The 23,145-nt window shown below is 35.7% G+C and overlaps 1 protein-coding gene across 10 annotated transcripts in view; it reads right to left on the bottom strand.

Annotated features, from left to right (window-relative positions):
• Window positions 1-23,145, bottom strand: part of DIAPH2 (diaphanous related formin 2) — a 940,735-nt gene that overhangs the window by 710,481 nt on the left and 207,109 nt on the right. For all 10 annotated transcript variants that reach the window (XM_064277942.1, XM_064277941.1, XM_064277943.1 and 7 more), the window contains one exon: window positions 1,410-1,549. In XM_064277942.1, coding sequence (XP_064134012.1) covers window positions 1,410-1,549 — 140 coding nt within the window. The remainder of the gene's footprint in view (window positions 1-1,409; window positions 1,550-23,145) is intronic.

Here is a 23,145-nt window from a genome sequence, read left to right as displayed (position 1 = left end):
AAGATAAGACTTATTCACTCATTCAATCAGCCAACCACTGAACTGAGATTTTTGAAGCTAGGCACTAGGTAGGGTGCTGTGGGCTATACGCAGGACGGAAAAAAGAAAAATCACCACCAGCACAGTTACTGTTCTCAAAGAACTCACATTCCTTGTTCAAATCATTAAAATCAGAAGTGTTCTGGAATAAATGGAGAGAGAAATTACCTCTGAATAACTATAATGTTCAAAGGTAAGTCACATCTCACCACTGCTTTTTTTTTTTTTTTTTTTTACTGAAGAGTAATAATCTTCCAGTTATTCTGCCAAGTGTGTAGTCACTGTAAACAAATGAAAGACTGTGAAAGCCAGAACTGGACAGGACTGCCTTGTTGACCTCAGTCTCGCAAATTTTCCGTGTTTGATAGGGTGCGGTCTTACCACTTTTCTATCACTCCGTTAGTGGAAAATATTTGTGTTCTCCTTCTCTAACAGGTTTCTGCTTTACAGATTCCAGCTTTTGCAGGTTTTACTGTAGTATAATATTTTTCAATTTATATATAAATCTAAACTGAATGGCTGATACCTAAATTAATTTTCAGAGCTCTGTAGACATTTCAGAAGTACAACACATGGTCCTATTTTTATAAATTAGGAAAAATATTAACACAATAAGGTTCCTATATACATCTCATCCACTAATTTCTAAACTTATGATTGTAACAATTTTTTGTAACCAGACCCCAGAATATTTATTACATTGAAAAACTGTTTTTCCTTATAAAACATCATTTTATTTTGTGTTATTAATGGAAAGTTTTTTTTTTTACGCTTAAAAAAGGAACAATAGTTATCGGAATCCACCATTGGCAAGTGACTTCTTCCTTAATAATCATTTGTAGTTAGTCAATAGTCTACATGTGTAGAGATCTTAGAAGTTTAGTTGTGTTTTCTTTCTTATTTCTTTTTATTGGTTAAAAAATTTAGTTTTTGCTATCCCAAAATTACAGAAATGCATGAACAGTGTATCTAAAACTGGTAGAAAAATATAGAATTATATGTACTTCTCAGGTTTAAAAGGAATAAAATCATAAAGCCAATATACTTAACTTGTTTTACAAGTAAACATGTAACAGTCATCTGAGTACAGAAATAGGTTTCCTTGTAATACATAGATATTTAACTTCTGATGCTATACTTTATATAACTGAGGAGGAATTAAATATCCAAGTAATGTTTATATTCTTAAAGTTGCACATTATTGGAGGTCATAGTGACTATATTTTTTAAATGTTTACAATCTTATTAAATAATATCAGGCTTCTAGTCTCAAAATTTGGGGATTAAAATGACGAAACTGATTATATTTCCAAATAATTACATACAGTACAAATTATATTAATCATACCAAAATGATAAGAACTACTTACCTGACAGGATTGCTGGTTAAAGAAACTCTCAAGGATTCTAGGCAATTAAGAAGTTTCTCATCTGAAATACCAGATCGTAATTCATGAACATACTCTTGTGAAGACAGGGTACATTCATGTTTGCTGTTTTTCAGCCCTCCCTATAAAAGAATAAATGATACCATTAAAGACAACAGTTTTGTAAAAAGATTGAAGAATAAGAACACATTGAATATTTACTATCTGAGAAAGTGTACAAAGTGCTAGGCACTTAACAATTCTTGATCAGAGAAATAACCGTGTTAAATTGCATATATCACAACACGCTCCTCACCCTCGTTTAAAAGAAAAATACACTGCTGGTGCTTATGTCCTGGGACTCACAGAATATGGACTTTAATTGTATAAAGTCTCAATGACAGGGGTGCTTAAATTTATAATCCAGGCATCAGGATTAACTTTAGCCCACAGGATGCACATTTAAGAATCATCTAATTCATGTTCCTAGTTAAGATGTCTACATTCTACAAAAGACAGTAGAGAGAATTGGAAAGTATAAAGAAGATGAGTATAAAACATTATGTAAAACCCAACTCTACTGAAATATAGTATCACTCTATCTCAAAAAAAAAAAGTGAAAAGGGTAATTAAAATACCAAACAATACACTCTCCAGTTAGCATGTTAGTTAATCAAATCAGTCTAAGGCATTCACCAATTCCCAACTATCCCTTCCTGTTACTTCTATGTTATAGATTAATCTTAAAAAGTCATTAAAGGCATTTATTTGATAACCCACTCGTTGCCATCGAGTTGAATCCGACTCATAGTGACCCTATAGGGCACAGCAAAATTGCCCCATACGGTTTCCAAAGCTGTAATCTTTCTGGAAGCAGCCTGCCACATCTTTCTCCCACAGAGGTGATGGTGGGTACAAACCACCAGTCTTCAGGTTGGCAGCCAAGCACTTAACCACTATGAAACCAGGGCAGCAACTAGTTTTTATTGCCAATATACCTGGGATTACTTCTAGAACTCATTATCTCATCACAGCTCCTTAAGCGTCATCACCTTGATATAACTATATGAATAGTTTGGGGAAAAGGCTGAGAGGAAAATATCAACACATTCATTGTACTAATAACTCACAGTTTCATATTCTAGACATATATCACCATAACTGCCCCTTTCCTGGATTATAAATGTATTCCCCTGACTCTCGCTCGAGTCCCATTTTCCAAGTTCATAAAAATTACACTCACTTTCTGTTATATTCTGTTATATTAAGGAAGGCATTTTTTTCCATTTGGTAGAAATCATACCATTAAAGAATAGCAAATTTTTAAAAAAGAAAAAAAAATGTGCTGATAATGAGAAATGGATTCCCTAGGGTTTCATACTATTTGACTTTTTATTGGGAATGATTTCTCAATATAGAAATTGTTGATCATACTTAATTTTCTGAATTAAAAAATCCATTAAATAATAAATGCTTAAAGCCTGATAAATCCTTATAACATGTAGGGAACTCTATTATCATACAGCGCTATAGCAATATAACTATGATAGCACTTAAAACACTGTGGTAGAGTCTCTCCTAGATGCGAACTCCATGTATGCCAAGTGCCTAACACAGCGCCTGAATTTAGTGAGCCTTCAATAAATGTGTGCTATTGCTGAATTTGTCCCTAACAAGTACAGAACAAAGAATACAATTTCGTCCTTTTAGTTCCCATATTTCATCTATGGAGCCCTGGTGGCGAAGCGGTTAAGAGCTCCACTGCTAACCAAAAGGTCACCAGTTTGAATCCACCAGTTGCTCCTTGGAAACTCTATGGGGTAATTCTACCCTGTTCTGTAGGGTCCCTATGAGTCGGAATCAACTCGATGGCAATGCGTATTTTGTGTATTGGCCACTGACTTGAAAATCGTTTTCATACTTCGTTAGGATAAATAGTACAAGTTCATGAACTATACTTCATGAGTCACCATATAGATGGAACAATACCAAACAAACCCATTGCTGTCCAGTTAATTCTGACTCATAGCAATCCTATAGTGATTCTATAGGACAGAGTAGAACTGCCTCATAGGGTTTTCAAGGAATGGCTGGTGGATTCAAACTCCTGACCTTTTGGTTGGCAGCCGAGCTCTTAACCACTGCGCCACCAGCGCTCCATACATGGCACAGTAAGTAAAAACATTTCCATGAAATCATTTCCACATTCCTATAACTTATTTAAGGAGCCCTAGTGACTGTGTTTTTTTTTTTAGTGACTGTGTTTTTAGTGACACAGTGTAAGTTGGGTAGTGACAGTAGTGAAAGCAACTTTTTGAACCCATCGGCCACTCCACAGGAGAAAGATGTGGCCATCTGCTTCGGTAAAGATTTCCATCCTTGGAAACCCTGTGGGGCAGTTCTACTCTGTCCTATAAGGTCTGTATGAGTCAGAATCAAATGTATGAGGCAGAATCAACTCAACGGCAATGGACAATGGGTGGGCGACGCAACAGTTAAGCTCTTAGCTTCTAACTGAAAGGTTTGTAGTTCAAACCCACTAGCTGCTCCACAGGAGAAAAGACCTGGCAATCTGCTCCCAGACAGATTAAAGCCTAGGGAACCCTATGGGGCAGTTCTGCTCTGTCCAACAAGGTCGCTATGAGTTGGAATCGACTCGGCAGCACACAACATAACTTAATTACCCATCTCTTCAGGCTACAGATACACAAGAAATAACAGCAAGGAAAACATTTATAGCATAAATTTTGAAATTTTAAAATTATACTTTTATTTTTGCTGAATCAACTCACTTTCTACATCAATAGAAAGTCTATCAGTCACAATGAATGGATCTATTTACCACATGCACCAAATATCCCCAAAAACTACTAGTACAATTTCACTCCCACTAAGATTAAAAAAAAAAAAAATCAGAAAACAACAAATGTTGATGAGTATGTGGGGAAATTAGAACCCTTATGCACTGCTGTTGGGAATGCAAAATGGCACAGCTTTTGTGGAAAACGGTGTGGCACTGCCTCAAAAAACAAAAAATAGAACTACCATATGATCCAGCACTTCCACTCGTAGGTATACACCCAAAAGACTTGAAAGCAGAAAGTCAGAGACTTGTACACCAGTGTTCACTGTAGCATATTCACAATAGCCAAAAGGTTGAAACAATCTAAAAGCCCATCAACAGATGAATGGATAAACAAAACGTGGTATGTACACACAATGGAATACTATTCAGCCAGTAGGAGAAATGAAGTCTTGAAACATGCTACAATATGGATGGAGCTGGAAGACATTATGCTGAGGGAACTAAGTCAGTCACATAAGGACAAGTGTTGTATGACTTTGCTTATATAAAAAGACAAGAAAAGACAAATGTATAGTTAACAAAGTTTATTAGTAGTTACCAAGGGCGGGAGGGAGGAGGAAAAGTGGGGTTAGCAGTCACGGAAGTATCGCGTTGATTAAGGGTAGGGCTGCACAGTCTACTGTTATAATTGCTGTCAATAAGTTGTAAAAAGCTCAAGTGGCAAAAGTTGTGTGATAAATATATTTACAACAGCAACAAAAAAGAAAGAGTAATTGCTGAGGCTGATTAGGCACAATCAAAAACCTCATGGGATTTGGTTTCTTGGTTTGGAGGTTTAGGGTCATGGTTTCATGGGCCATCCCAGTTAATTGGCCTAATAATATGTTTAGTGCCCCTGTTCTACCTCCTAGTTCAGTGAGTGGTGCCTAGGGTCTTAAAAGCTTGCATGCAGCCATCCAAAGCACAATAATAGGTCTCTATTAAAAAAAAATTTTTTTTTTTTTTTTTATTCAACTAGACCGACAAAGAAAGAAAGTCAGGAATAGGAAGAGGATATGGAATGTGTGGCTAATTGCCTCCATGAACAATTTGGCCATGAGACCAGAAGAACTGTACGGTGCCTGGTTACTGTTACTGAACATTTTGATCAAATATTTCATAGAAGTATCCTGATCAAAATGCAGAATAGAATTTCAAATTCTCATGGACCCCAGACTTCCTGGAACTAGGAAGGTTGGATGAACCCCAAAACTGTTGCCCTGAGGTAATCTTTAAACTTTAAACCAAAATATCTCCTGAAGTCTTATTAAAAGTAAAAAACACTCTAGCTTAACTAGTAAAAAATCTCTGCCTTAAGAATTATGCTCTCTCAAGAACTATCTATATGGGATCAAAATGACAACTCAAGAGATTAGGTAGAAACCTTAGGGGGCAGTGAGTTTATGTTAATAGGGGAGGAACAATTCAGAAAAGAAGGGTGAGAATGTTTATACAACTCGAAGAGTGTAATCAATGTTACTAAATGGTACAAGAAGAAACTGTTGAATTAGTGTATGTTTTGCTATGTATATTAATAACAAAATAAAATTATGCTAAAAAAGACCATTACAAAAAATTAAAATTTAGCTATAATCACATATCACTTTCTTACAATCCTTAACTGATTTTCTTAATTAAAGGATAAAAAGCCCCTACTGATTCTCCCCTGTAGGCTTGTAAATAGAGTTTATTCCTGTCCAATGACCTTTGTTATTTGCCTTTTTCTCTGCCTGGAAGACTCTTACCCAGACCTCTCCATTGCTGGCTCCGCATCACTCAAGTCTCATCTCACTCCCTGGCACACTCCAGATATTATCACAACACCGTTTAAAATTTCGTTCATAGTACTAGCCCTATCTAAATTTATCTTTAGTAATTTACTTGTTTCCTGTGTCTTCCTCACTACAACATGAGACAAGAATCTTGCCTGCCTTGTTCATTCTCATATTCCCATATCTTAACACAACGCCTGACACACAATAAGCACTCAGTACTTATTTCTTGGATGGATGAATGAAGAAACAAGGAGGTGAACAACTAGTGAGTTTCAACATGCTAAAACTTCTAAGCTCAGCTTAAGCTTTACTTCACGATATTATAGATCTGAGTCTTCCAGTTACAATATATTCTGGGATGCTGAGTACAGAGCAGGAAAATAGAGCAAGTGTATGGGATATTGAGAACTGCTCAGACTTTGCCACCTGGGCTTGAATCATGGCCCCATTACTTACCTGGTAGGTAATCTGTGGGTAGGCTCTTTAACTAATTTCTATAAACGTGTTTGCTCATCCATGATACAGGGGGCAATAAACTCCTCCTACCTTTCATGTTTGTTTTGACAATTAAATAAGACATTACACTTAAAGCGTCTAAAACAGGCATTTATTATATGTTGTGTTGTAGACACAGATAAACTGCTCAGCAAATTTAATTCTCTTCTTCCAACTCGTCTTCTACAGGGTTAGTCTAATCAGGCCTACGAAACAGTTTCCCTGTCTATAGTCTTGGGGATCATGCCTCCAAGTCTTAGAAACGAGTTTAAATTATGTAATTTGGGATAATCTGTGAGTAAGGAGAATGGAAGCAAACAATCTAATGGAACAAGTCAAAACACATCATCTTATAAAACAAATACCTTTTACCAAGCTTAGAATGACTTTGGGGTTTCAACATAAGCTCATACGTGAACATTATGAAAACGTAAATAGAACGTTAAGGCTTGACTGGCCCTCGAAAATCAGTCTGTCCAATATCCTCATTACAGAGATAGAGAATCAAGGTGACCGCCCAAGTTCATATAATTACTGAGGTTGCGGGACTAAAACATAAATATTCTGGTCCTCCTTTTTCCACTATACTTCACTTTTTCCAATGTGGAGCAAAAAAACTCAACAAGTATTTAATTGTGAAATCTCCATTATAAAATGTCAAAGTATCTTCAGCATAATCAATATGGTGCAACATAATATCAATCATCTAAAAACAAAACAGTGCAATAGATTAAACTAATTCTCACTATATTTAATAGGGTTGTAATACAAGAATGGCTTATTATTAACATCCTGTCCTGATACTGAACAAAGGAAACAACTAGATAATGGATGGATAATAATGGAAATTTTAATTAGCTGCTCTGTAGGAGATTAATGAAAATTACCACTGTGCCCATTTGATCTTTAAAAAATAATGCAGACAAAGTTAGCAATTAAGAGTACATCATGCTATTGCAAAGCTAGGTGAACAAAAAGCTTTCCTAATTTGAAGTCATTCTTTAATTTGAAAATCATTGGGATGGAGATACTTGTCAGTGTTGACTATGCCTGCATTATTCTAAGACAGTACACAAAGAACCAAAAGGTACTTTGGGTCAGTTTAATTATCACATGTTTCCTCTACTCTGATATTCTGGTTAATATCAAAACCAGGTGAGCAGTATAAACTTTAAGTTTGCAATGGACATACCACTTCAGATTTCAGACTGACATTCTGAACATGATCTGTCATTATTTAATGTAAATACAGATTTACTTATAATTTGAGGAAAGACGTGACAGTTCTAAGCTGTAAAGGTATCTTGCTGCAGATGGGAACTACGGATTGTACACAGTTCTTTTCAGCAACAGAGTGCACACAGATAGCAATTACAATCAGTGGTCTATTTTCAAACAGGAAGGACAATATAATTGTCATGAAAACAGTAATATCGTCACTATTATCGACCATGATTTATAAACCCTAAGACAGTCATGTTTCTTCGGCTACTTCAATCAAGACAGCTTCTTATCTACCACTGCAGGTCTCTGAAGATGCGATGTTATAGATTAAAAAATTTGGAATTATATCTACAAAAGTTCAGAGTGCTGTTCTTTGAGAAGCTTCTATCACTTTAAAAGCATAAGAAATCGAAAAGTAATTTTCCTCATCATCAGTTCCTTGACTTCGAGTAGGGAAAGGAAACACAAAATAAGTGCCCGATCCATGTCAATCTACCTATTTATTCTGACAGTAGCATATTAGTGGGCTATGTAATTCCAAAAATGTTGCTGAATCTTTAGATGGCTTCTCTCCATTTACATAAGAAAAACATCTCTTAAAGGGAGACTATTAGAGTTAAGTAGCTCATTTACCAAAACACGCAAAAGGTATTTTAAAATGAATTTATTACATTAAAACATTTCAAATTATTTCATATGCAGTTTGCAGTGAGAATTCATATAATTGCATAAAAGAAATGTAGGGTAAAAGATACTAAAAATTAACATGTTATCAATTCAAGGACTTAAAGAAAAGACCTATGCAGAAAATCACTGTCATGAGATAACTTCATATACTGTCATTTCCCTTTGCAGGACACACTGTGATGAATTAAGGCATGTTCAGAAGCTGAAAGTAATACTCAAAATAAGAGAACATATTCCAAACTCTAGGAGAGAAAAAAATGCTTTTAAACAGTAATTTAGAACCGTCGTAATTCTGATTATACATGCCATTTATCCCAAAAGGCTTTGATTAACTGAACTTAAGTATGATTAGCCAAAATGTTTAATTGAAGTATAAGGTTTCCTATATCGAAATTGTTTATTGTGTACTTATTGAAGCTTCTAATATATTAAATATCAGATTAAGCATCTCACTCCCAAATTAGAAAAATAAGACCATCACAAAACAAATGCTTAAATCATTCCTTCAGCATATGTATTCTTAGAAATGCCAAGAACACAAAGAAACTCTAAATACACATTTAAATTCTATGACTCGATTGTTATTTCTTTTGTTGTAAAACACGTATTTAGAGAGTTTAGAGAGAATACTTGAAATAATTTCTCAGTTAAATACACAAGAAGTTTTAAAAATAACTGAAGCAAAAGGGTGATATTTTAAAGCAGAATGTTTATCCCAAAACACTGAACTTCATTATTGTAAAACACAACTTCATTTGGTCTGAAAGGCTAACCCAAAACCCCACTGCCATCAAGTCTATTTCGACTCCTAGCAACCCTATAGGACAGAGCAGAACTGCCTCATAGGGTTTCCAAGACTATAACATTTACTGAAGCCAACTGTCACATCTGTCTCCCACAGAGCAGCTGGTAGGTTCGAACCGCCAATGACTTCTTGTTTAGCAGCTGTGTACTTAACCATTGCACAACCAGGGCTCCCTAATGACAGGCTAAACCACCACTAAATGATTTGCTAGTGAAAGCAAATTAAAACATTTATTGACATTTAGGACCAGGTGGTGTTTCATTCTGTTATACACAGGGTCACTATTTGCCATAACCGACTCAACAGCACCTAACAACAACAACAATTGGTATTTCAAATTAGGTAATGTGTATAATAAGCAATCAGTCTGACAGGTTTCTCTTTCATATCAGACTTAATACGTGTGGTCTACTCATGCTTAGTAAAGGGTCAGCAAAAAAGAGGCAGACTCTCAATGAGATGGACTGATAGATACAGTGGCTGCAACAATATGCTCAAACATGGCAACGATTGTGAGGATGGCCCAGGACTGGGCTGTGCTGCATTCTGTTGTACACAGGATCACTATGAGTTAGAACCAACTCAATGACACCTAATAACAACAACTCTATACTAAGAATCTACCCATATTTGCCTTTCAAAACTAGCATTAAGCAATTATGGTAGATAATGTGCATGTGAGTGAATGACACCGAGTAAATCTGCAATGCCTAATCCACAGTACTTGGTAAGGATAGTATGAGCATTATGTTTATCTTTTATTTGACAAAGGCCCCTTAGATGTATCAGATAAAGAAATGTAAATAGATATTTAGGTAGAAACCCAAGGGTTCTTAATCTGGCATACCAATTCAGTGGGGTATTGACCATGGAAGAAGAAAAAAATACATCTTTATTTTTAGTAACCTCTAAGGGAAATTTAGGATTTTGTTCAATTATGAATGAAGGCAATAGACCACAGTGGTATTAGCAGCACCTGTGACTTGCTCTCCAATACAAATCACAATTATTTCCATATCCCACCAGACACTACACTTGTGGGCCTATAACTCTGAATATTGTTTATGCCCATCACTTCTTCGAAATTACCAGTTATATAACAGACTACTTTACCCCTTATTTAACACATATTGTAAATATTGCTGTGCCTCAATTTTTTAAATTAAACTTTCTATTTTGAGATAATTATAAATATGCATGCAGTTGTAAGAAATAATGCAGAGAGATCCCTGGTCTCCCTCAATGGTATCATCTTGCAAAACAATATAACAATATCACAACTGGGATACTGATGTTGAAAAAATTTACCTATGTTATTCATACTTCCTCACACTTACTTGTACTTGTGTGTATTTAGCTCTAAGTAATCTTATCACATGTGCAGATTCATGTATCTACCAAAACAATCAAGAAACAGAACAGTTCCGTCAATACAAATACCTCTCTTTTTGCCCTTTCTTAACCACCACTGGCAACCACTAATCTGTTCACCATTTCTATAATTTCATGTTTTCAAGAATGTCATATAAATGAAATCATACAGTATTTAGTCTGTTGGCATGGGCTTTTTCCACTCAGTATAATGCCGGAGGATTCATTTGAGTTGGTTTCTATTTATTGCTGAGTAGTACTCCATGCCATGGATATAGGATATACCACAGTTTGTTTCACCATTCACACCTTGAAGGACATTTGGGTTGTTTCCAGGTCCTGGCTATTATAAAACTGCTATGAACATTCATGTACAGGTTTTTTTGTAAGCATTAAGTTTCCATTTCTCTGTAATGTATCACAATTTTAAAACATTAATAAGTATATTCTAAAATAATTGCTTTTCTTTATAATCCTATATAATTTATGCTTTACATTTAAAAAATATGATTCTGAGAAGGTATACAATAGGCTCACCAGACTGCAAAAAGGCTCCATGGCACAAATTAAGTTAATAACCCCCATGGTAACATGTTTCCTCTATTTTGTAATTACACTATATTTATACTCTGCCTCAGGAAGGGAGAGAAAGCATGCAATCATTATAAATAAAGTTTAAGTAACATCTTAAAATATTAGGTAGGATTTGATCAAGGATTATGGGATACTAACTGTATTTGGTACAGCCAGCTTCTTTAACATACCACTGAAGGAAGAGATCAATAGTGAAAATTTTATCAGGATTTGTTATGTTGGGGCAAAGACTATGAAGATACTTAATGACAACATTTTCTCTCCCTGCTTTACTACTTTATAGATCCAATTCCAAAAGTAACTTTAAGACACTGTAAGAAAGCCAGTTTAATACTTTTGCAGGTTATATAGTATTTCCTACAACCTAGATAGAAACTACATTTTAAGTAGATAATCAAGCTATAAATTGTAAATGAAATAAAAATTCTTTCCACAAAACAAAACAAAAAATCACTCCATTATTTTCAACCTCCTAACCTGCCAAATATTTTATAAGTCCTATCATCCAAGATGAACAATCTGATTTTATTCAATCCCTTGCCTACCTGCTGATGGGAGGTGCATCAATACTAAAATATCCAAAATGGAATGGGAAAACAAAGTAAAAAATCTGAGAATAACTGGCATGTTAATAAATGAATGTGCATCTTTGACACTGAATGGGATTCATAAATTTAGATATAAACAATACCTTACATTTCTATACCATGAACATTTATCAATACTTTCCATGTTATACAATTTCATCTGAGTCCAACAATAGGGCAAGATTTACTAAAAACTTTTTTTGTTGTTATTGTTGCAATTTTGAAAGTTGAGCCACAGAGAAATCATGACTTTGTGAAATTGTATAAAAAGCAAACAACTGGCAGAAGTAAGGCTAGAACAACTCAAACTCTAGAGTTCCATTTCGTCTAAATTCTTTACATAGTATGAAACCATACTCAGGGGAGCACAATTTGCTCTCAGTGGATGGTTATAACAAAAAGAAAAAGTGGACATATGTTTCAAGAATATTCCTTGCTTGTAATGTTGTTATTAGGTGCCACTGAGTCAGTTCTGACTCATAGCGTTCCTATGCATAACAGAATGAAACACTGCCCAGTCCTGCACCATCCTCACAACTGTAGCTGTGTTTGAGCCCAATGTTGCAGCCACTGTGTTAACCTATCTCGGGGAGGGTCTTCCTCTTTTTTTCTGACCTATTTTACCAAGCATGGTGTCTTTCTCCAGGGACTGGTCCCTCCTTATAGCACGTCCAAAGTACGTGAGACAAAGTCTCACCATCCTCGCTTCTAAGGAGTATTCTGGCTATACTTCTTCCAACACAGATTTGTTCATTCTTCTGGCAGTCCACAGTATATTCAATATGCTTCACCAACACCATAATTCAAAGGTATCAGTTCTCCGTCAGTCTTCCTTATTCATTGTCCACTTTTCAGATGCATATGAGATGATCGAAAATACCATGGCTTGGGTCATGGGCACCTTAGTCCTCAAGGTGATATCTTTGCCTTTCAACACTTCGAAGAGATCTTTCACAGCAGATTTGCCCAATGCAATAAGTTGTTTGATTTCTGACCCTTAATAGCTGTGTCAATGTAGGGGCTTAGTCACTATTTTTTTTTACTTCCTGGACTCCAAATTCCTTATCTACAAAATGGGAATAATATAGTATCTACCTTCAGGGTAGTTTTAAGGAAGAAATAAGAATCCAGGTAAAATACTTAGCACAGTGCTTGGCATACAATAAGCACTCAGTTAACATTTCCTATTATTACATCTTATTTTATTGTTAATTTAATAAGCACTTTCGTTAAAAAGGAAACCCTGGTGGCTCAGGGGTTAAGTGCTGCAGGTGCTAACCAAAAGGTTGGCAGTTTGAATCCACAAAGAGCTCCTTGGAAACTCTAAGGGGCAGTTCTACTCTGTCCTATAGGGTCGCTACAAGTCGGAATCGACTTGACAGCAATGGATTTGGTGGGGTTTTTTTCCTTTAAAAAAATTGCCTAGTGAAAGAATTACTGGTGTTATGAAATTATCAGTTTCTCATTAGCTAAATTATTCAGGCAGAAGTGGGATGTTCATCTGTCAGAGACTTTCAGAAAGAATTCCTATTTTAAGTAGGAGATGATGCCATTGTTTTCCAGCTGTGTCCTGAGGGGCCACGGGGTTCCTTTAGCAGTTGCCTTGGGGGCTGAGGAGGGGATGTGTACAAGCGAAGGCTCATGGTGCGGGGGTGCCAAGTCCTCTCCTACCCCTATAATGAGGTTATTTACACGCTTATTTGTTTTATATATTCATATTCCTTCCACAAATGATTTCCTTTGCATACGATGTTAAATAATGTTTTAAACCCAGTAAGCTAGATGATCTCTAAGGGCTTGTCCTTTTGAATCTATGATTCAGAGTATGGCACCATGTACATTCTAAAGCGGAAGCTTTTCTTTTGTAAAGTATAAAATTTTAATTGGCCGCCATATTCTCTGAACACATGTTGATTATCCAGGTTTACATTTCCTTAAAAAAAAAAAAAAGAATAGAAAAACACTACAGAGAGTCAGGCATCTATGGTGTCCTTTTCATAATAGAATATATTCATTCAACATATATTGAGTTCCCATGAGGTTCCTGGAGCTGGGAGAACAGAGATAAACCAGGACATAACCCCTGCCATCGAAGAGGTTATATTTTTTGGAGTTGAGTGAGGAAAAATAAGCAGACCTGTACGAAACAATGTGGTAGGTGCCATAATAGAAGTAAATATGGGGTGCTATGGGAATGTGAAGGATACACGACCAAATTCTATTTAGGAGAAGAAGTTCTGGCAAAAGATGAGTAGGTATTCTCCCAGGACAGAGAGAGGTAATTTTAATCAATAGATACAGTGTATATTGGGGAATAACAGAACATGCCATGTTTGGGATTTGCTAGTAGGTCAACAAGCCTGGAGCTCAAAATGTATGTGTGTGTATGTGTGTGTGTGTGTGTGTGTACAGGGTGGGGTGTGTGTGTGTGCGTGTGCACGCGCGTGTGCGCGTGTAGGGTGGTTTTAGGAAATAAGATTAAGACCAGTCCGTGTAGGAACTTAAATTTTAATCTGGGCTAATGTTTTTAGCACTGGGAACCTCAAAAATATTCTTAATTGTCCCTGAGCTCTACAAGATAATTTTAAACTCCGCAGTTTCATTTCTAAAATAGGTGTTATAAAATTAATCATAAGCTGGATCACCTGGATAACCACCTTATAACCTTATAACAAGTACTGCCACCTAAACTCAGCATCCACATTTGCATTTAGCAATGTTAGCAGCAAGCACTACTTTCTCAAGCTATTGAGGATACAGATAATGTTAGTATGAAAACAATACATTGATACTAAATAAAGACCAAATGACAATGTAGTATGCTGTACTAATAGAAATTTCACCATAGATCCAATAAAGAAAACTTGTGGTAGAATCAGGTCAGCCTACACATATTGTTGGCATGAGTCAGAATTGACTCCTTGGCAACTGGTTTGGTTAGAGCATTCTAGGCACAGAGAACTCAAAAGTGCCTGCACTGTAGTGTATTCACATTATGAGACGCAATTTGAGTTCAGCAAAACATCCTTCATCGCTTAAAATAATGTTGTTGATTTAAATTTTATTGGTTTTTCATTTTTGTTTAATATGTATGTTTGTTTTTTGTTTTATAAGTTATATAAGAGCTATTGGCATGCTTTATGTTTTATTTTGTGTTGGCACATAATTAAACAGTATAATAAAAAAAATTATGTCAACACCTAGGATCTTTGAGAAGGCTTCTCCTTTAAAAGGGGGCTACATTTTGCTCAAATTTGAGAAACTGCTGTAGTTACTAGGAAGGTGCTGAATGGGTTCAGGTTATGGAATAAATAAAAAACATATCTGTGTTTTTTTGTTTCTCTCTTTTGTAGAACTATTGATTGCGGGCACACTGCCACTTTAATAAAGTCCCATTTTAAATATTTATCACTTTATTAGATCATTTCTAGTTTTTTTTTAATGACGCGTTGATTTCTAAAATAACCTGTCTCTGCAGTAGGTTTCCTTAGAGCATGACAAGAGAGAAGGAGAGAGAAGCAAGCAAGCAGAGAGAAATGGACGTCCTACCACCAAAAAAGAAGAGCAGGGAGTGGAGCATATCCTTTGGCCCAGGTTCCCTGTGCTGAGAACCTCTTAGACCCAGGGGAAGACTGATGGCAAGACACATGGAGATCTACAAGGAACGCCAGGCCCACAGATGTTCAAAGGAGGAGACAAGGAATGCCTGGACCCACAGATATTGAAAGGACACAAGGACCTTCTTCCAGAGCTGACAGAGAAAGAAAGCCTTCCCCTAGAGCTGGCACTCTGAATTCAGACGTCTAGCCATCTAAACTGTGAAAGAATAAATTTCTGTTTGTTAAAGCCATATACTTGTGGTATTTCTGTTTTAGCAGCACTAGATAACTAAGACAGTTATCTATTGGTGAGTGGAACTATCAGAGGTCAGGCAGAACATCTGGTTCTTGAAGAATGGAAACTGGTAAAATAAATTTTAAATGAAGATAAGGTTAACAAAGGAGGAAGGAGTAGGATAACAAAAGCCTGGAAGGCTCTTGAACAGTGCCATTTCCAAATGCAATCTAATCAGTTGCCATGGAATGGACTCACTCATGGTGATCCCATGTGTGTCAGAGTAGAGAACTGTGCTCCACAGGGTTTTAAATGATGGCTTGGGCAAAGAAGTATGTAGAAGCTACTGGGGAGAGAATGGAAGTAATAAACATGCTTGAAGTCTATTAAAACCACCCCAAGGGCGAATTTGATGAGGAACTAACATTAACATCGCTGTCAGAAATAAAAGACTGGATCAGAAAGTGTTTTAGGACATACACTTGGTAAGTAAATTGGAATGAGGATGGTGTGGCAGTTAGGATAGAGGAACTAAGATGCTTCCCAGGTTTTAGCAGCCCCTCTAAGGTAAGTGATAAGTAGTATTTTGGTTTTTACAGCTGAGGTATTGGTACAGTAGTAGAATTTTTGCCTTTCATGCAGAAGACCCAGCTTGGATTCCCAGCCAGTGCACCTCTCATACACAGCTACCAACCATCTGTCAGTGGAGACTTGCTCGTTGTTATGATGCTAAACAGGTTTCGGTGGATCTTGCCAACTAAGGTGGACTTAGAAGAAAGGTCTGGCGATATACTTCTAAAAATCAGGCAGTGAAAACCCTATGGATCACAAAGGTCCAATCTGCAGTCAATGAGGACCAGACACTGTTTTGCTCCACTGTGCATGGTATCCGTGACACAGCTAACAACAGTGTTTTTACAGACCAAGAAACTGAGACTTACTTAGAAAGCTTGAGTGAGGTCACAGTGCTGGTAAGTGGTAGAGCCTGAATTTGATCCCAGGTCTGTCTGACTCAAGGGACTGTATGCTGAACCACTTGGCAACACTGCCAACGTGTTAGTACTAATAAATCTGTGTTCAAGATTTCCAAGGAGAATACGGAAAGTGAGAATAGAAGGCCAAGTAAGAAACTCTAAGCAGTGCTTACATTTAGAAGCAAACAGGAAGAAATACAAGATAGAATATCTTACAGATAGGTGAGAATGAACAAGAGGGAGAGGGCGTTTTAATTTGTATATATGCAAATGAATGCTCAATTTTCACTTTATGTGATATGGCCTCTAAGAAATAATTGCAACATTTTCAGTGACCACTAATTCACAATAAAAAATCAGCTGGTCTATAAATTTTCAGTTTAATTACAGAAACTGACATCTTTGTAATAAAATAGTATTTTAGTATGATATTCTTCTGGTTAGTGTTTAAAATAGAAATGATTTATTTAGGTTAGTATATGTAAACTCTAAGAATGCATGTAAGTTGAATTTTATTTATTTATTTGTTTCACTTCAATAAACTGATTTTACCTAATGAACCCAAACATTTGCTTTTATTTTCTACAAGAGTGATGGATTTACAGTTATTCAAGCTTCTCTGTGTTAAATAATTCATCTATGCTGCATGAGAACCAATTTTAGTTCCCAAATACTATACAATGAATATCACAAAATACAGCTTACCCAAAGCCCTAGTCTAACCTGAAAGGACGACTTGACAAGAATACTAAGCTAGTACTTGAATATGTAGCCTTTACGTGGCATTTTAAAAAATGCAAACAGTGTTCTGGCCCGTAAGTGCTGTATATCATGTTATAGTTAGAGGTTATACCTATAGAAACAGCAGTGTAATATTAGCCAGCATGATGGCATTACTTTTATAGATTACTAACCATCTGTTTCTGCTGGTAGCATTCTTACCTCTAAAGACCTAAGTTGTGAATTTTGAACATAAGAGAATACACATTTCTGGTTCCACAAAATAATTTTAGAAACATTTCTTTACGGTCCATGTTCTATGAGTTATTATTTTAGCATGTCATTACAGCTCACAGAGAAAATTAATATAAGCTAGCAATTCAAAATACATGCACACATCTCTAAAAGTCTTCATTTCTTTCTTCTACCACCTAAAGCAGACTGCAGATGTTAAATACCATCAATAGTTACGATAACAGGTAATGTCTCTATAAACATCTTCCCAAAATGAATGAGGCTTTCGACTTATCAAATACATTCAGCAAGGGTTTTGTACACCAAAGAAAAAAATATATAACTCGTGACTTTTTTCAGTGCGTGTTTACTCAATGTTAAACACAACAATTTACACGACCCAAATCCGACTTCAGTCAGAGGACTCTGCTGCCATTCCACACTCCTTTTAACAAAACAAAAACAAAACCTACCATCTGGAGCTCAGTCGATGAACGTACTATTCTGACATTTCCAACTTGTACAATTAAGCGAAAACATTTGCAAAAGAAGAGGCTGCTATAATGATGTGCACCTTTGGGAAAAACCTGACTATTCCTGAGGTTACTTCAAAACCTTTGGCATGTTGCTGGCAAGTAGTAACGTTGATATGCAGATCCACTTAGTCAATGAATATAATAAGAATTTCTAGGAGGCACTGAGAAGAACGGGAACATGCATTAAAGTTCCTTGCCTGGCAAGAGCTGTTGTTCATGCAATACCAAAGATTTATTGCATCTCTAAAGTTTGTATAGTCGCTACTTTAAATTATACACAAAATCAACCAACACATTATAATTGCTTTATTCCCTTGATATAGTGGGAGGAAACTGCCTCTAGAGTCAGGGAAATTTGATTTGGAATCCACTTATTGAGTATACTATATACCTGTCACAGTACTACTCACTTTATATTTATTATCCCAGTCCTTATAAACACAACCTAGCGAAGTAATAATTATCCGCGTTTTACAAATAAGAAAACTGAAGCTCACAAAAGTTAAGCAACTTATCTGAAGTTACACAGGTAATAAGTAGTAGAGATCCAAACTCAGGACTATGTGAACTCCTTTCTGCTGCCTGCAAGGCCCTGTGTAATCTTGCCCCCACTACCTCTACAGCCTCATCTGATTCCATCTCCAACTCCCATTCACTACCCCCCAGGCACAGTGGTCTATTATCTGGCACCCAAACACCCCAAGTCTATTCCATAATAGGGCCTTTGCATGTGTTCTTCCCACGGCTTGGAAGGCTCTGTTCCTGATTTTGTGCATGCTGTCTCCTTCCCATCATTCAAATACCACCTCCTCCTTGATCTTTCTATCTATGTAGCCCACCATTAAGGCACCATATTAAAAACAACAGCAACAAAAAAAGTATCACTCTGTTTTAGTTTGGGGGGGGATCTTATTACTATTAGGTATTTTCTTTGTTTACCTGCTTCACTAAGATATAAGTTCCATGACAGCAGGGGTTTTATCCATTTTCTTAAGAGCTGCATTGCCAGCCCGTGGCATAGTGCATGGAACACAAGAGATACTCCTATAATATTTGTTCGTTAGATGAATGAATGAGCGAGTGAGTGAGCGAGCGAGCAGGTGGATATATACACAACCTGAGTTTTTAACTCAGTTATTAAAATACACACACACAAAACATACTGAAAGCAGATGAGTTACAGGTGATTTTTAAGAGACGCAAATAATCTTGGTAGAAAGAATTTGTGATATGTTACCCTGAAACACACTGAATAGTACACCAAATATACTCTTTGGCCTACAATAGGAACAAACTTCTCACCTTGAGTCAGATCCCCTTATTTTTAGGTAAATTGATACTCTCTGTCCATCGTGGAAATACATCTCTAGAGTCCTGACCTTACACAAACCTGTCGATGAACCCTCCCTTCTTAATCACTTTGGACCCATAAATCATTCCATACGATCTCTCTCTGGTCCTTGGACCAGTCAACGTCCCATATCCATCATTTTAAATGAACAGATTTTACTAGAGTAGGTTGCAAACTAAAACAATACCAGTAATACTAAGGAAGTAGTATGCTGAATGGGGAAAATCGCTGGAGTAGAAATTATGGCACTTAGGTTTTAAGCCTTGCTCAGTCACCAGGTTGCTTTATTCGATTAGACCACACACACAATGTCAAATACACTTGTATAACTAGAGTTTTAGAAAATCCTAGGGTTGGGAGCGGAGCTCCTTTCTTCCACATATTATTCCTATTGAAGCACAAAAATCTGCATGAAGTACCAGAAAGCACTTTCATCAAAAATATCACATACATTAGTAAATTTATAAATGTAGAGCTCACACCTAATTTATAACAATTCAAACAAAACAGAAGGTGTCATTAGCACTAAATATGGCAAAAAAAAAAACACTTTAAAAGTAATTTGCAACATTACTGACATTCCAAAGCATTCCCAAAAAAGCGGTTTTCTTGAAATGATAAAAAATTCTTACAAAGCTATTATCAAAGTGGCTTAGTCCCTGAAAGCAAAAATAAACCAAAAACTAAAGGCCAAAATCCTGTATCAGAAAATAATTAATGGTATGACTTTACATGAAGCATAAACTCTTGGTGATCAAAATAGTATCAATCTAAAATATCCGCACACAGTATAGCCTCTACACCAGAAATGTGAAATTTGAGGATAAGAAGAGTGGTGATATGCTTTGAGTTCTTACAAAAATACAGTGTCCACGCAAAGTACCATTATTTTACCTAAGGCATTAATTCTTTCAAAGAACCTTGTAGCTCCTACAGTGTATTAGTTATCTTGGAAGCAGATGACTTTCATTTATTCCTTTTATTTTTTGTCTGAACCAGCAGATTTAATTCATTCAGTAAACATTTACTAAGCATCTACTATGTGCTAGACACTGGATATACAAAGATGTCTAAGACACAGGCCCTGCCTTCAAGGAGCCTCAAATAGGCCCTTCCCTCAAGGAGCCTCAAAGTCTGGTTGAAGAGGATGAGAATAACAGTTTCTTTACCAGGGGATCATTTAATGAAAATTTCTAAATGAGGCTCAGTTATTACTAAATTCGTTACCTAACTCTTACGCTCATCCGAAAGATATCCATTTTTTTTAACCATAACACTCTTTCTAGATTAGAAAAAGTAGATCTATAGACAAAACTTTGCCAAATTCAGGAAAAAAAACTGATTCCAGTAATGAGGTTAAATTATTTTTCATTCTACTACTTCATTGATCGTTTCTTAAAATATCACAAATTAGGAAAGCAAAACAATTTTACGTTATTTTTAGACTCACCGTGATAACTCATGGTGTTTCCTTTAAAATAATTGATTTCCTTTTTTAATTTTTATATATGGTAAATATGAAAGAATATATGTAAATTATGTTACAAAGCAGAAAATAACTTCCCATAAATCCAGTATCAAGTTTTTGCTACATTTGGAGAACACCAGTGGTCAGTCTATACTTTGTGTGAGTAGCCAATAAATATTTTAAGTAATAAGCTAAACTGGGAGTAAGAAGTTTGAGAGTATAAAAATTAATTTCTACCATTCAAATTTTAGATTGACTTTAGTATTTGGTCTCTAATATTGGAACTATTTTGGAAGAACATAAAATTATTAGAAAAAAGTATTTCATTGATCCCTCTAGGATCCCTGAAAGGTGAGACATATTACCCCCATTTTACAGATTGGGCAAGTTCCTTCATCAAATTTGGCCATGACACACAGTGACAAATGGAGCTGGGAACAGATCCTAGGGCATCTGACTTCTAGTCCAGTTTCCTACCCATTAGTCTTCTCTCTCATACCTTTGGCACTTTTCATTGTCTTAGCATGCAATACAGGGCTCGCTCAGTTGTCAAGGCCACAAAGTTATAGAATTTAGAAAAAAATTAATTAGTTTGGGAGTTTAACAGAGTAATGCAATATCACAGAGTAATAACCCAGCACAATCAATACAAATGTAGAAAAACAGACCATATACCAACTGCCTTGAGAGAATGTAAGCACAAGATTCAAATATGTATATAAAATATTTTAAGGATTTAAAATTTGATAATGCAGTACACATAATCCAGAAATTATCCACTTACTGATGCAGAAGAAAGTTTAAAAAAACTAAAAAGCTCTGTCCATGTGGTGATATTGGTATTCTTTTACAATACTGGTAGCAACACGCAGTTAACGTTACCTTTCAGGAAAGGCATCTGATAAAAGGAACCAAGAGCCTCAAAAAGCATGCATTCTCTTTGACTTAATAATGCTACTTCTAGGAATCTATCATAAAAAGCAATTTCAATAACAGACATATCTTTTATGCTTTGTCTGTGACATCATTTTTATAATAGGGAAATTGGTAAACACTTTCAGAAATCCCAGTGTAGGGAAAATAAAAAAGTGTAGGGAAATAGAGGTAAACTACGGTAACTATTTAAAATGGAATATTATGCAGTCATTAAAAATTTTTAATAATATGGAAATACATCTTTGAGTCAATGGTATGTGAAATGAGATACAAAACTGTATGTACAGTATGATTTCATCTATGCAAAAATGTTTTTATCACCTAAAGGGAACTCTATGACAATGTTAATGATAATTATCCTTAGCAACAGGATTTGAGATATTTATTTTCCTCTTTCAAACTTGCTATGTTTCCAGATTTTCTAAATGAAATATTATTTTTTTTAATTAAAATACATTAAGTATTATTTTAAAAAGATAGCTCTACCATCTGCTTTGGTCAAATTTACTCGTACATGTAAGAATAAGGCTTGGACAAGGAAAACAAAAGGTGAGAATGAAAGATTTATGGGATGAAGGGATACTATAAATAATAATAAAAGGAGAGCCACAAAAAGGTACCCCCAAAAAAGTGTAGAAATGAAAGATTAATGAAAGCAACAAAAGAAAGCATTTTCCCCACAACAAAGCAGATAAAATCGCACCTGTTTCAACCAAAAAAGACTTTCACTCTTAATCCCAGAGGGAAATTGTTTATTAAAGTATGTACCACCTTCTTTCTATGTGTTAAAATAGGCTTCAAGACACATCTTTATAGGCATACACTTATAAGTAAAACATATTGATTAAGGGAGGAGGAGTAGAAAGAATATAGATTAAAACATCACCTGAACTTCTATACTTAAGCAGAAAAGATAAAAAGAAAAATAATCTTTCCCATAGAGAGAGTCTCACAAATATTTCCTGTAGTAATTTTTTTTTCCCCTCAACTCTTAATACCCTCTTCATTGATCACACAGTGAATGATTACGACAAGCCTTAGACATTTGCCTCACAGGTTTACAGAACAACTAAGGATTATTTGGAAGATCAACATTTAAAAAAAAAAAGGTTTAAAACAAGTCAAAAACCTAAAAATGAGATTAGAACTTCGAATAGTTGTCGGGTGATGCATCTTTTTAATGGTCACTCATTAGTATGAATGAGTAATAATGGTCACTCATTAGTATGAATGAGTAATAATGGTCACTCATTAGTATGAATGAGTAATAAAGCAGTCTACTTCTTTTAAATAACGTGTGTTG

This window comes from Loxodonta africana, chromosome X (assembly GCF_030014295.1).
Source record: "Loxodonta africana isolate mLoxAfr1 chromosome X, mLoxAfr1.hap2, whole genome shotgun sequence".
Lineage (NCBI taxonomy): Eukaryota > Metazoa > Chordata > Mammalia > Proboscidea > Elephantidae > Loxodonta > Loxodonta africana.
Note: the sequence above shows the minus strand (reverse complement) of the source record. Positions and strands in the feature narration are given on the sequence as shown.